This window comes from Schistocerca cancellata, chromosome 1 (genome assembly GCF_023864275.1).
Source record: "Schistocerca cancellata isolate TAMUIC-IGC-003103 chromosome 1, iqSchCanc2.1, whole genome shotgun sequence".
NCBI classification, from domain to species: domain Eukaryota; kingdom Metazoa; phylum Arthropoda; class Insecta; order Orthoptera; family Acrididae; genus Schistocerca; species Schistocerca cancellata.
The window spans coordinates 347,940,478-347,956,521 of record NC_064626.1 but is presented as its reverse complement, the minus strand read 5'-3'; the positions used below and the strand labels follow the sequence as shown (position 1 = coordinate 347,956,521).

Here is a 16,044-nt window from a genome sequence, read left to right as displayed (position 1 = left end):
GAGTCTTAAAATAAATCCATTTTTCATCGCCAGTAACAATTCAATGCAAAATTGATTTTCTTTCATGTCTTTGAAGCAAAATTTGCCAAATGGTTTTTCGGTTTTCCATCTGTCTTTCATTCAATTCATGTGGCACCCATTTTCCACACTTTTGGATCTTTCTCATAGCTTTCAAACGGTCAGAAATTGTTTGTTGTGCAACATTTAGCATTGCTGCCATTTGCTTCTGACTCGAAGTATCATCTTCATCCAATATTGCTTGCAATTCGGCGTCTTCGAACTTTTTTGGTGGTCTTCCACGTTCTTCATTTCTTACATCAAAATCATTATTTCTGAATCGTTGAAACCATCTTTTGTATGTTGCTTCTGATGGAGTATGATCACCATATGCCTCGACAAGCATTCAATGCAATTCTGCAGCACTTTTTTTCAAATAAAACAAAAATTTAATGCTTTCCGCAAAACATCACTTTCTTGTACAAAATTTGACATTGTTAACACGATGAAAACATATGATGTTGTTTGTTCCACGACTTGATGTTCAAAAAATGGCTCTGAGCACTATGGGACTTAACTTCTGAGGTCATCAGTCCCCTAGAACTTAGAACTACTTAAACCTAACTAACCTAAGGGCATCACACACATCCATGCCCAAGGCAGGATTCGAACCTGCGACCGTAGCTGTCGCACGGTTCCAGACTGTAGAGCCTAGAACCGTTCGGCCACTCCAGCCGGCCACGACTTGATGTATACTAAATATCTTTGACAGATGTCATACCAACCAAACAAAAAAACAAATTAAGGCTTGTACACAACAAATGTTCCCTATCGACACATATGTATCTTAACGCTCATTTCATACTGGTACAACTGGTATAAAATGTGTGTTCGAGGAACTGTATGACACATGTTATTTGGTCTTAAGTGTGTCAAAGTGCAGTGGCACGCCTCTTCACACAGCATTCTTCTATCGCATGTCATTGTATTTCGCTCTGTGGTATTCAAACGTATAATATTTTGTAATGGATGCCATCAAACTATATTCACGACAGTGGAAATTAAAACGTCCTGTGGTGCCTCTCCTGCTCCCAGTTGGATTGCAATTAATATTGATTTGTATTCTTCAGTTTCTCCCGGCATAGTTCTTGTTCGAACAGACCATGTGTGTACTGCCGGTCCCGGACAACAAGAACTCTTCAGAAAATTTGCACTCTTTATTACCTATTAGTTACTAACTTGCTTTTCTTGTGCAACATACAATTAAATATAGGATACATGAAACTAATAAAGACAAGTGACAAGCAAGACAGTACACATTTCTTCAACCCTTAAGTCATAGCATTTTTTTCTCTCTAACCTTGCTACAGCTTTACATAGCATGCTTTCCTTTCTGCGAAAGAATCTATTACCTCATCAAACTTCATCAAACATTTTGCTACATGAAAAAAAACGACATGTCGTTGTCTAATACTGAAAAAGCTGTTAATACAAACAGTACCCAAAACTGGTGTGGTTTCTTGATCTGATTATGTGTACTTTGGCAAAGTCTGCTAGATAAAATGAAATAGGCCTGTCTAATATGGCAGCAATTGTAACACACACCAAATATACGAGACTGTTTTGGCACAAACGGTCACTTTTTTTAACACAACAGAATATAATTCATGAAGTAGCAATATCAAAAGCCTATTAGACCTACTACAAGCAAAAAGCTTTGTGTTCAGAAATGTTCACACTTCATTCATACGCTCCAGCTTCTCAAGCATGAGATCGAAAAGTAGTACTACAAAATTTAAATATAAATTTGGAATTATCATATTCTTCTATAATTTGTCTGATGTCCCCGTTTCTTCTCCTTCCTCATTCTAACAAACAATCTTGTCCTCACTAATTCTGCAACTATTCCTGCCAGTGTCAAAACTTATTCTCCGGTTAACTTCACTAACCCTGCCACAATCAACATGCTTAGTTATCCTGCATTTATTATCCGGTTAGGCATTACTAAGTGTTCGTAGTCCGCCCCCGGTAGCTAAGTGGTCAGCATGACAGAATGTCAATCCTAAGAGCCTGGGTTCGACTCCTGGCTGGGTCGGAGATTTTCTCCGCTCAGGGACTGGGTGCTGTGTTGTCCTAATCATCATCATTTCATCCCCATCGACACACAAGTTGCCAAAGTGGCATCAAATCAAAAGACTTGCACTCAACAAACAATTTTCCCAAAGGGCAGCACTAATCACACAACATTTACGTTTTTCAAGTGTCCGTACAATGAATTTTCCATGCTATTCACAGAATATAACTTGGGTGGCTGCTGCTGGAGTCTGTACAAATTTCCATTACTAGTGTAGCTGTCTGGCCAAAAATTTTCTACCAAAATTTCATTTTCATCGATACACCGAGAAGATTACGTATTATCTTCTTTACCTGTTATTCCTGTTAGTCATTTATTTCCACTCTGGTTGTCTGAATCTACGGATTTCACTGGTAATAATAATAATATCAATCATTCGCAAACCCAATCAACTACATAAGCAAACAGTGATTGGAGTTCACGCGTTCGACTTTACTCCGCTCAGCTTGTATAGCCCCGTCCCCTTCTGTCTGCAGGAAAGTTTATTTCGAGATGCAACAGAGATTCCCCTGGCAAGGACATGACGTACACTATGTGTACATTCAAAATTCAACTTATGATTCATTCAGAAATAAACTTAGAATATGTTCAAAACCAACAGAGATGCATTTCAAAATCTATGAATAAGCAATAGACCAACATGCACTGGATACTAGGTGCTTTGTGAAACAAGGTTTTTTCCTCCTCAAGAATGTGAATTTGCTCCCCCCCCCCCCCCCCCCCCACTGAATTTTCCGCCCAGGGCTGATACCCCGGTTTGCCCCCAGTGAATCTGGCAGCTTCTGTGCACCATAGCATCTCGCTGCTACTGCTTATGCAGCTAACAGCCACACTTCTGTAGCCAGAAGTGGGAGAAGATACTAAACATGTGCGACTCAACTGCGCATGCACATGAGCCTGCTAGCAACTGCTCAAATGGAGCCAACAGCTTTTTTCTTCCCGGGGCGGGACACAAGTAAGTGCCATAAACTCAGACTGTGATTCGCAGAAACCATGTATCAAAGCATTTCTATTGTAAAAATCACATTGATTAAAATGTTCATTCTCTTCTATTTCAGATATATGATTGCAACGTATTTGTATACAGTACAAAGGCTGGATATTCAGTCCATTACGGACAAGTATTTGATTCGTGGTCACATCCAGAACGAGGGAGACGCAGTTCACAGCAGCGTCGAGAGAGCCGTTAAGAGTGCTAAGAAGTCAGGGCCAATTTATGTTCCAATCAATAGATATCAGTCATCTGAAATGCAAAAAAGAAGGGAAATCTGCTACATCTGACAGAAATTGGTTTTTCAGATTTAAATGACATTAAAGCTTTGCAAGATAAATGGCTCCTTACATGGCCAAGGACGTTGGCGGGAGTATTTGCAAAGTGTCCGAAATTAAGTTATTCCCATGTGAAAAGGGAAGTGATGTGTTTCAGTACACGATCAACTACAAACAGTCCGAGTGGGGACAAGTTAAGTTCAAAGGGAGAAAGAGGTGTTCAACAGGGAATGTAGATGCGAGTAATTTGGATATGAAACCGGCTTATAATATAAAAATGACCCACTGAGGAAATAAAGTTCAAGACTTAAACAATTTGGTTAACAGCAACATCATTCCTAAATATTGGAAGGCCTTCTATGACTCTCTTTCCACATAAATGTAATTTGTTGCTTTTGTGTCATTTATTCCACTTAGTATATTATTTTATGTCAGTTATAAGATGCAAACAATAAAAAATGATGATAAAATAATGAAACTGTAAGAGTGAACAAAAAATTATGATATATATTTCTTTTTTTCCCCACACACCTTCTTTAGCCGTATTTATTAATTTCGATAACGATGTCGGAAGAACAATGACATATTTACTTAAAGGGTTGCGAGGGGGTGAATGGGATGCTGCTTGGAGTAAATAATTTTTGTATTTTGTAGAGAACACTTAGTGTCACAATTAGGTCAATTTTCAATTCCACAGATAATTTTACTGTTGTTTTATGGAGTTTTTAAAAAAGGTCGTTTGGTTTTCTGCCTTTCCTGTACGCTAGTCATACTGACAGTTATGTCATTTTTCTTCTGGAATGGCGATATACTGTTCTGTGCTCAATGACGTACCACTGGGTGTCTGGTCTTTTGACAGTAACCTCGTCTACCATTCCATACATCACCTTGTGACAGCAGTGCATGGACTGTGTGTATAACACCTCAACATTTGCCATCCATGAGTCAAACTCTACATGCACGGCTGTTGCTGCCTGGCACTGTCACTGCACTAACCTGGGAAGATGCGATTCCCCAGATTAATGTCAATTTAGGACTTTTCTCTTGAGAGAGTGCATTAATCACATCTTGTATTTCTGCAGTGTAGTGCTGGGCAAATAGTGTTGAGTTGGCCATAAGTTTTGCATAGCAAATCTTCGTGCTTGAACTATAGGACTGGATTGTTCGGTCAGAACAGAGACAAACGGACTGCTAGTCTGGATGCTGCTGGCACATCAGTCATCTTGTGTAATATTTAAATCCTATGGTGGTTGTTCACCCTCCTCAGCTCAGATTACACTAGGTCACCACTTGTGGGGTATAGCTCAACTTGGGTTATCCAACCTTCACGAAACATGAACACATTGACACTGGAGATTTACTGGAGCAAATTACTTTATTGCAGCAACTGTATTTAGCGAACAAGATGAACAGGGGTGCAGCAATTATTATTGTCTGTAGAGTATTAATCAGAATGTAAATTCTCAAGTAAATCATTTTTGAATGTACAAATACTCAAGAGGAAGTCAGCAAGCAATTACTGCTTTAACTCAGTAACTCGGAGTAACATAATCAAGAACAGAACATGAAACATAGCTCATAAAAAACAAATAAAAATTAACAGCAAGTAATAAACAACATACAGAGACACAAAAAATTATTAGAAAATGCAGTGCCCCTGACAGCTTGAGCGGAAGCTGCCCAACAACTGTGATTCACTTGTCACTGTGTACGAATGTCAATATATCACTAAATACACAAGTATTATTGGTTGGCAAAGACTTGACAGTCGACTGCAGCGACAACCCTAAACGACATAGCAGAGGCTACAAGTTTTTTCTTTTCTTTTTTTTAAGACAGTTTCCATGCCATTCAATGGATTTTCCATATTCTTTGCTGTCTCTGACAGAAATACAAATGTTGTACGTTTTCTCAGTTCTCTCTGAACATTAATTCCCTTTTCAAATTTCTGTTTGGCTTCCTCAAACACTATTTTTATACCACTGTATTTACTGTTCACAACAAGCACAATACTATACATAATACATTATTCCATATAGTAATAATTTATTCTTTTGTGCAATTGTGATACATATCTGGTTGGAAAATCAAATAACGTATTCTTAGCTGTCAGTGTACCTTATTTTATTTAGCATGTAGTGATATATCAGATCAAATTGTATATAATATCAAAAGACAAACTGCCTGCAAGACTTCTCTTTAGAGGCTAAGAAAAGAAATAGATGACAACTGACCTTGATGATAGGTGAGTTTGGTCGAAGGCTATTTCACATAGAATACAAGACTCTTTGTTCAACAGAAGGAAAATGTTGATGCTGAATTCTTTCAGGGGAAACCTAACCCAGGTACCTAAGAATCTTGATAGCAAAGAACACCACACACCTGGCAATAATTTTTGGTACCATGACTTCACCACAGCAAGAGATAAATATTGTTGTTAATAGACCTTTAAAGGATCACTTGCAACAGCTTTACAGTGAGGAGTCTTCTACAAAGAGACCATGCCGTCACTCCACAGGGTGAAGTTAAAGAAACCTGCAATATCCTTGTTGTGCCAGTGGATCCTTACTGCCTGGGGAAGAACCTCTAGTTCACCTATTACGAAAAGACTCAAAAAGCACTGCACAGCCACTGCTGTGGATGGCTTGAAAGATGAAAAACTATGATATGAGTATTAAGAAGAAGAAACACCAGTAGGCTTAAAAGTGAAGGAAATGATGCCAAAGATGGTGGTGAATGATGACAACGATGATGATCAGATCATACATTTGGTAGCGTCCATAAAACATTACCACTCCTGGTTTGGAAGTGTTAACATAATAATACCTTTGAAACAATGGTATGGACTGATCCAGTTGGATAAGGCACGACTCAACATGGTTCACTGGGAGTTCTGAAACATCCATTTAAAAAAAATCACTAAACTATCACTTTCACATCTTTAAATTCAAATGATCATTAACAGAATACATTACATGAACAGGTTTTTTATAAATATCTTTCCATCAAAAATTGTATTGTAGTTTATTAGGTATGATAGTACTGGAGATGGGATTCCCTCCCTTCCTCTGCTCTCTCATCTGATTTATACAGCCAGTTAAAGAAGGACCTGTAATTTAACGTGAATTCTGAACCACACTACAATTCAGCACATTTAAATCTAACCAACATTGCCAGAGGGGAGATAAGTGAGAAATGACAAAGAACATGGGCTGACTAGGGCCCAAACTACCCATCTTTACATCTCTGTAAATATTGTAGTTTGGTTTGTGCTTATACGAGAAGATAGTAGTAGACACATACAGAGTAGGCAACTTGAATATACTATCAGGCAAAACACACAGCATACCCACACTTTCTTCATCAATGATGATGAACATAATATATGAGGACAAGCAGCAATAGTTTATAATATCAAAATGTAAGATGACCCTGTATTTCGATACTCTTGTTTGTAGGTAGATCTTGGCACATTTCATAAAAGAAAAAATTATCCACTGTAGGCTGAAAATTTAAAGCCTACAATAGACAATTTCTGAATCATGAATTTGCAAAAACCTCGTCTTATAGTCGATTATAGTATTTAACAGAAGAAATATTTTTGATGCATTGGTATTCTGTAACATGGAATTGACACTATGTATAAGGAGGAGATGCAATTTCCAACACCATTTAAGCTAACCAAATATTTGAGCACAAACATACACACTTAACACAAAATTTTTGGCAACAAATTTCTTTGTCTTAGTGAAAAATAAATACCTTTGATACAAAATGTATATTAGATTGAATTTTTATTTACAGTACCTGCGGCTCACATCCAGGGTAGGGTGGTGGGCGGGGTCCAATTCCACGCCTGTTTTGATCAAAGGGGTAGCCTCGGACCTACCATAACCAATAGCAGAAAATTATTAACATGTTCCAACCAAATTATTTAAAGAATTGAATATATAACAACTGCACATAAAAACAATCCCAAGGCATATGTCCATGAATTTTTTTAAGGAATTCTGAAAAGAATACTATTTGTATAATAAGAAAAACTCACAAATAGTGACCTGTCAAAACTGAAACAAATTCCGACCTGTAAACAGTGAAACACAATATTTAATTATCTCACTTGCCAGTAACTGATTTCCATAAAGAAACAGACACATGTACATTGCTAGCCACTAAAATTGCAACACCAGGAAAGACAGCAAATAATGAAATTTTGCTTATAATCAGAACACAGAACAGCAGGAAAATATAGGATTAACTTTGTGGACGATTTGGGGATACATGTGAAATGTGGTAAGCAGAGCTGCCACCTTTCGCAGCAACCATCCTTGTAACATAGCTGGACATCGAGATGAACTAAGCTCGAATGTTGTTAAATGCTGCTTCACTTGTATCCCAGAGTTCCTCAATCATAGCATCTGGAGACTGGTAGCAATCAGAGCCCAGATGATTTCAATGGGTGAGAGATCTACAGAATGTAGTGCCCAGAGCAACTAACGCTCTATGTATCAATATATCAAAGAAAATAATCTGCTCACCAAGTGGCAACAGGGGAAAACATATATAAAGGTATTGACATTTGCAAGCTTTTGCAGCCAGTGGCCCCTTCTTCTAGCAAATGGGTTGAGGGGAAGGAAGAGAGGAGGAGGTGGAAGAGGAGGAGGAAAAGGACTGGTGAGGTTTAGGAAATGGGGAGAGTTTGGAAAAGCCACCCAGAACCCTGTGTCAGTGCAGATTTACCGTCTGATACGTCTCCCCTAACCGGGGTTTCTGGACGACTTCTGAACTTTCCCAATTTCCAAAATCTCACCAGCCCTTTTCCTTTTATCCCTCCTTCTTCCCCTTCAACTTACCGTTTGGTATATCTCCTCTGATCCTGGTTTCTGGGTGACTTTTCTGAAATCTCTCCATTTCCTAAAATTCACCAGTCTCTTTTTCTCCACCGCTCTTCCTTCCCCTTCAAGCCCTCTACCAGAAGAAGGAGCCACTGGTTCTGAAAGCTTGCAAATTTCAGTAACTTCATGTGTGTGTTCTCCTGCCACCACTTAGTGAGAAGATTTTTCTCTCTATCCAATTAACACTCTAGGCATCAAGATAGTTCTGGACAGCACAGGAAACATGCAGTCTTATGCTATCTTACTGAAAGATAATGTCACAGGGACACTGAAGATAGCATCAGCTAGACATCAGAAAAGTAATGGCTGCTGTCCAAGTTACTAGCTCTGCATACTACAGGTGATCATGTTGCATACCCAATGGCAACCTCTTCTATCAGGCAGCCGATCCTTACAAGGAACAAAATGTGACAACATTTGTTCTCCACGTAGCCTCCACACAAGCATCCACTGCGATGCTGTACGTAAAACCAGGATTTGTCTGGAGAGATGGAGTGGTGCCATTCCTGTATCTGGAGTTGTTTGCCACATCATTGCTGGTACATCTCTCTCTGCTTCCACGTAACAATAAGCATCGTGGTACTCCAGACATCATCACACTATGTGTGTGCATACTTATTTTGCTGTAAACTCTCTCACTTCCTGACTCAATGTATCTGACATGGCTGTGTGATCCTGCTTGGCTCACTGAACTAGAAGTATCTCCTCTAAGGTGCTAGTCCCTTGGGACCATTGAAATCCTACATGGCACTGAGCACGACCATCTTGAACCCATCAACACAAGTAGCAACATCACAAAATGACGAAATGCTGTGTTAATAGTTCCCAATCCTGCTGCTGCCAAATTCCAACACATTAGTAGAGGTTTCTCCTTAACAATAATCCTCACAAACAAATAACATTCAAATGTGTGGGGTCACTGAAAGGCACAAAAAAGTATGAAAACACACACACACAAACACACACACAAACCTGCGCAGAATCAGAATTTTATTGTCTTATGACACCCACCCCCCAAGAACCATGGACCTTGCTGATCGTGAGGAGGCTTGCGTGCCTCAGCAATAAAGATAGCTATACCGTAGGTGCAACCACAACAGAGGGGTGCCTGTTGAGAGGCCAGACAAACGTGTGGCTCCTGAAGAGGGGCAGCAGCCTTTTCAGTAGTTGCAGGGGCAACAGTCTGGATGATTGACTGATCTGGCCTTGTAACACTAACCAAAACGGTCTTGCTGTGCTGGTACTGTGAACGGCTGAAAGCAAGGGAAAACTACAGCCGTAATTTTTCCCGAGGTCATGCAGCTTCACTGTATGGTTAAACGATGATGGCGTCCTCTTGGGTAAAATATTCTGGAGGTAAAATAGCCCCATTCGGATCTCCGAGAGGGGACTACTCAGGTGGATGTCGTTATCAGGAGAAAGAAAACTGACGTTCTACGGATCAGAGCGTGAAAGTCAGATCCATTAATCGGGCAGGTCGGTTAGAAAATTTAAAAACGGGAATGGATCGGTTACAGTTAGATGTAGTGGGAATTAGTGAAGTTCAGTGGCAGGCAGAACGAGACTTCTGGTCAGGTGAATACAGGGTTGTAAATACAAAATCAAATAGAGGTAATGCTGGAGTAGGTTTACTAATGGATAAAAAAAATAGGAGTGTGCATAAGCTACTACAATCAGCACAGTGAATGCATTATTGTGGTCAAGAAAGACACAAAGCCCACACCTACCACAGTAGTACAAATTTATAAGTCAATCAGCTCTGCAGATGATGAAGAGACTGATGAAATGTATGATGAGATAACGGAAATTATTCAGATAGTGAAGGGAGACGAAAATTAAATATTCAGGGGCAACTGGAATTTGATAGTAGGAAAAGGAAGAGAAGGAAACGTAGTAGGTGAATACAGATTAGGAGTAAGAAATGAAAGAGGAAGCCGCCTGGTAGAATTTTGCACAGAGCATAACTTAGTCATAGCTAACACTTGGTTCAAGAATCATGAAAGAAGGTTATATACATGGAAGAGGCCTGGAGATAGTAAAAGGTTTCAGACAGATTATGTAATGGTAAGACAGAGATTTAGGAACCAGGTTTTAAATTGTAAGACATTTCCAGGGGCAGATGTGGACTCTGACCACAATCTATTGGTTATGAACTGTAGATTAAAAATGAAGAAGCTACAAAAAGATGGGAATTTAAGGAGATGGGACCTGGATAAACTGAAAAAACCAGAGGTTGTAGAGAGTTTCAGGGAGAGCATAAGGGAACAATTGACAGGAATGGGGGAAAGAAATACAGTAGAAGAAGAATGGGTAGCTCTGAGGGATGAAGTAGTGAAGGCAGCAGAGGATCAAGTAGGTAAAAAGACGAGGGCTAATAGAAATCCTTGGGTAACAGAAGAAATATTGAATTTAATCGATGAAAGGAGAAAATATAAAAATCCAATAAATGAAGCAGGCAAAAAGGAATACAAACGTCTCAAAAATGATATCGACAGGAAGTGCAAAATGGCTAAGCAGGGATGGCTAGAGGACAAATGTAAGGATGTAGAGGCTTGTCTCACTAGGGGTAAGATAGATACTGCCTACAGGAAAATTAAAGAGACCTTTGGAGAAAAGAGAACCACTTGTATGAATATCAAGAGCTCAGATGGCAACCCAGTTCTAAGCAAAGAAGGGAAGGCAGAAAGGTGGAAGGAGTATATTGAGGGTTTGTACAAGGGCGATGTACTTGAGGACAATATTATGGAAATGGAAGAGGATGTAGATGAAGACGAAATGGGAGATAAGATACTGCGTGAAGAGTTTGACAGAGCACTGAAAGACCTGAGTCGAAACAAGGCCCCGGGAGTAGACAACATTCCATTTGAACTACTGATGGCCTCGGGAGAGCCAGTCATGACAAAACTCTACCATCTGGTGAGCACGATGTATGAGACAGGCGAAATACCCTCAGACTTCAAAAAGAATATAATAATTCCAATCCCAAAGAAAGCAGGTGTTGACAGATGTGAAAATTACCGAACTATCAGTTTAATAAGTCACAGCTGCAAAATACTAACGCGAATTCTTTACAGACGAATGGAAAAACTGGTAGAAGCCGACCTCGGGGAAGATCAGTTTGGATTCCGTAGAAATGTTGGAACACGTGAGGCAATACTGACCTTACGACTTATCTTAGAAGAAAGATTAAGAAAAGGCAAACCTACGTTTCTAGCATTTGTAGACTTAGAGAAAGCTTTTGCCAATGTTAACTGGAATACTCTCTTTTAAATTCTGAAGATGGCAGGGGTAAAATACAGGGAGCGAAAGGCTATTTACAGTTTGTACAGAAACCAGATGGCAGTGATAAGAGTCGAGGGGCATGAAAGGGAAGCAGTGGTTGGGAAAGGAGTAAGACAGGGTTGTAGCCTATCCCCGATGTTATTCAATCTGTATATTGAGCAAGCAGTAAAGGAAACAAAAGAAAAATTCGGAGTAGGTATTAAAATCCATGGAGAAGAAATAAAAACTTTGAGGTTCGCCGATGACATTGTAATTCTGTCAGAGACAGCAAAGGACTTGGAAGAGCAGTTGAACGGAATGGACAGTGTCTTGAAAGGAGGATATAAGATGAACATCAACAAAAGTAAAACGAGGATAATGGAATGTAGTCAAATTAAGTCGGGTGATGCTGAGGGAATTAGATTAGGAAATGAGACACTTAAAGTAGTAAAGGAGTTTTGCTATTTAGGGAGTAAAATAACCGATGATGGTCGAAGTAGAGAGGATATAAAATGTAGACTGGCAATGGCAAGGAAAGCGTTTCTCAAGAAGAGGAATTTGTTAACATTGAGTATAGATTTAAGTGTCAGGAAGTCGTTTCTGAAAGTATTTGTATGGAGTGTAGCCATGTATGGAAGTGAAACATGGACGATAACTAGTTTGGACAAGAAGAGAATAGCAGCTTTCGAAATGTGGTGCTACAGAAGAATGCTGAAGATAAGGTGGGTAGATCATGTAACTAATGAGGTGGTATTGAATAGGATTGGGGAGAAGAGAAGTTTGTGGCACAACTTGACTAGAAGAAGGGATCGGTTGGTAGGACATGTTTTGAGGCATCAAGGGATCACAAATTTAGCATTGGAGGGCAGTGTGGAGGGTAAAAATCGTAGAGGGAGACCAAGAGATGAATACACTAAGCAGATTCAGAAGGATGTAGGTTGCAGTAGATACTGGGAGATGAAGAAGCTTGCACAGGATAGAGTAGCATGGAGAGCTGCATCAAACCAGTCTCAGGTCTGAAGACCACAACAACAACAAGGGAAAACACTCTTTTCTTATCCCTTTAGCTATAATTCATTCAAATGCAGTTAAACTGTGTCAGCTGTACATGTGGGGCATGATCAAAAGCTAGCAGTTTTCATTCTTTTCCTGTATGCCTGACGACAACTCGATGCTTCTAGTGTTTGACGAGAGGTTTCCATTAATGCCAAATTATTTACATTCTGCCAAAACTTTACTTACTATACTAACATTGAAATGCAATTTCTAAATGAGAAACCTTCTGTGTAATCTTTCATTAAATATAAAAGGTAGATGGCGTTACTCCTACAAACTTTGTGCCATTGCAGTAAAATGCCCATCAATTGCATATACAAGTGGCTACTACATTTCATGCCAATTTGATGTATGTTACATGCCATCTTCATTGTTAATGATTTGTCCAACCATATGGAACAGGTTTCCAAATATGTTAGTGGCTCGAAGACTTTTTAAGTAATAGGATCCAGTACATTACCCTTGACTGTGAGTGTTCGACAGAGACGAGGGTATTCGTCAGGAATGCCACACAGAAGTGTGAAAGTATTGTTCTTGTTCTCTGCATACGTAAATGATCTGATGGGCTGAGTGGGAAGCAATCTGCAACTGTGTGATGATAATGCTGTAGTGTATTGAAAAGTATGGTCAGTGAGTCATACAAGAGGACTCAGACACAATTTCTATTTGATGTCATGAATGGCCACTTACTCTAAAAGTAGAAAATGAGTAGGAAATGAGTAGGAAAAACAATCCTGTAATATTCAAATACTGTATTAGTGATGTGCTGCTTGACACGGTCACATCAACTTCGGTTTACTGGGAGAGTTTTAGGAAAGAATAGCTCATCTCTGATGGGAAACCCTGGAAGGAAGATAACATTCTTTTCATGAAATACAAGTGAGAATATTTTGAGAATAGGCACTTGCAATTGATCAAAGAACAATTCGACTGTTACCAACATACATTTCACATGCAGATCACAAAGATGAAAAAAGAGGAATTACGGCATGTATGGAAGCATACAGACAGTCTTCTTCCCTTGCTCCATTTGTAAGTGGACTGGAAAATAAAATGACTAATAGTGGTACATGGTAACCTATGCCATACACCATATGGTAGCTTACGGAACATGTAGGGGGAAGTAGATGGTGGTCTTATTTGAATGACTGTACATATAAATCTCCTCCAGCAGTCAAATGGCAAGTGGTGGAGTTGCTTCGATCAAACCACAAAATGAATTAACATTTTTCCATTATATTTAGAACTTGTCTGTCGCTAATGCAAAATATAATTGAACTGTATTCAAATCAAATTGTCTTTGTCTGGACTGAAGCTAATTACACCCATAACTACATGTGGAAGTGTACACAGCATTTGAAAACAAAATCTTTACATTACTGCCTTCTAACATACCAGTTACCACACATAGGGTGGGCAAAAGTAAAATGGTGCAGTAAATACTTACAATAAGACTGCTTGTGTACAGGCTGTCAAAGCTCAATGTTTCTGAAAACATTACACAGTCTTCCACCTTCTGTAAGTTGATCTACATATGAATTGCACAGTTTCTGGACATACTGTTTAGCATTAACAGTTTGGTGAAAGAACTGTGTTGTGATGTAGACACCAAACATTGTGCACCAAACACCCTTCTGCAACAGTGCTTCACTGTACTGATGGGCATTTTCTGATGCATAATATTGCATATTCTGTGAGTTCAAATACCCTGACAGGGTATGTGAAGAAATTGAAAACTGTAAATACAGAAGTCATGTTTACATTTCACTCAGGAACCACCAGTGAACTTGACATAAGAAATTTTGTTTGAGCACTTTAACTCATGCGTAACAGTAAACCTCTAACAAGGCCCTATCAGGCTCAATATTTATTGTGCAATGATACTATGTCAACATACTGAGTAAAAGTGTGAGGCCAAGAATGGCACAATATTTATGCCCACACTGTGTCATTTAGAGCTCTAGTTTCATAGTGAAAATGTTGATGCTCATTGATGTACAAAAATATGTAAACACAACAAATTACCATGTCTAATTCAGTGTAGGAATCCTGTTTTGCAGTTGTCTCAGAATGGATAAATACAGGTCCTACGACTTTCAAGGGAATATTATACTATTCTTCCTGCAAAATATTGGCAATATCAGGTAACGATGATGGAGGTTTGAAGTGATCATGCACCCTTCTCTCTAAAGTAGACCACAAAGGCTCATAATATTGACATCTGCTGACTGCAGTGACCAGGGGAGAGATAATTCATCTTTTTACTCACAAAAACAAGTCCTGGATGACATGAGCTGTGTAAACAGGGACCCTGTCAGCTTGCAACACAGCATCACCATTGGAGAACAAAAGTTGTACCATGGGATATAGCTGATCGCACAAATGGTCACACAATCCTTGGCAGTAATGTGATTTTGCAGAATAAACATGGAACCCATAAAGTACCACAATATGGCTGCTCAAATCATCATCAAACCTCTGCCACATTTCATTCCTGGGACAAACTCAGCCAGAAGTTGGGAACACTGTTAAACAAGACTCATCCAGCCAAATGAATTTCTTTCATTGCTACACAGTCCAGGTTCTGTGGTTTCAACACCACATTTTCCTGTTACAAGCAGTTACATCACTGTTTGTGGTTTTCTAATTCCAGTTTGCCCTGCTTCTAGAGCTCCCATTGCATTGCTTTCGTGCTGACAGGGTTTGCAAGTGAGACATTCAGTTCTGCAGTGACTTCTGCAGCTGTCATCCTCTTTATTTTTCATTACAATACTCTTCATGACTGTCCATCACAATCACTCCACACATACTTTTGTTAACTTTGTGACATAGCTGATGACGTTTTCCCAGTTCCCTGTATGTGGTATAAATATTCAATATGGTGGCTCTTGAAGCACTAAACACTTTGGCTATCTTGGTTACAGAAGCCCTACCGTATGAGTACCAACTATCTGCCCATGTTCGAATTCACAGTAAAGCTTCAACATAACAGATTCACAACTATGCAAAATACAATTCTGACTATGACTGACACTTGCAACATGTTGAGGACATTGCACAGGTGCCACCTGTGATTAAATACAACAGCGCAACCTGCAGGCTTGGTTTAGCATTTGCATTTATGTTCAAATGTGCATTTCTTGCACTGTATGCACTGTGTTTCGTCCAACCCTTGAGAATTTGTATGTATTATGAAAGCAATCGCTAAATGATACAAAAAGAAAAGCAAGAGGAAGAGGTGATGAGCAAATAAGTGGCTTGGAAGGCATTCTACAAACGGGCATACAAACATATTAAGAGAGCTTGCAACAGAGCCATATTACTATCAGAATTTTTTAAGGATTAATGAGGAATCTTTCAAAATATTGATGAACTCCATTACACCTTATGTACATAGAAAAGATAATATTCATACACTCATCGGCTTTCACT

At 39.2% G+C, this 16,044-nt stretch overlaps 1 protein-coding gene across 2 annotated transcripts in view; it reads right to left on the bottom strand.

Annotated features, from left to right (window-relative positions):
• Positions 1-16,044, bottom strand: part of LOC126173680 (double-stranded RNA-binding protein Staufen homolog 2-like) — a 253,555-nt gene that overhangs the window by 139,779 nt on the left and 97,732 nt on the right. For both annotated transcript variants that reach the window (XM_049920977.1, XM_049920976.1), the window contains exon 7: positions 7,208-7,285. In XM_049920977.1, coding sequence (XP_049776934.1) covers positions 7,208-7,285 — 78 coding nt within the window. The remainder of the gene's footprint in view (positions 1-7,207; positions 7,286-16,044) is intronic.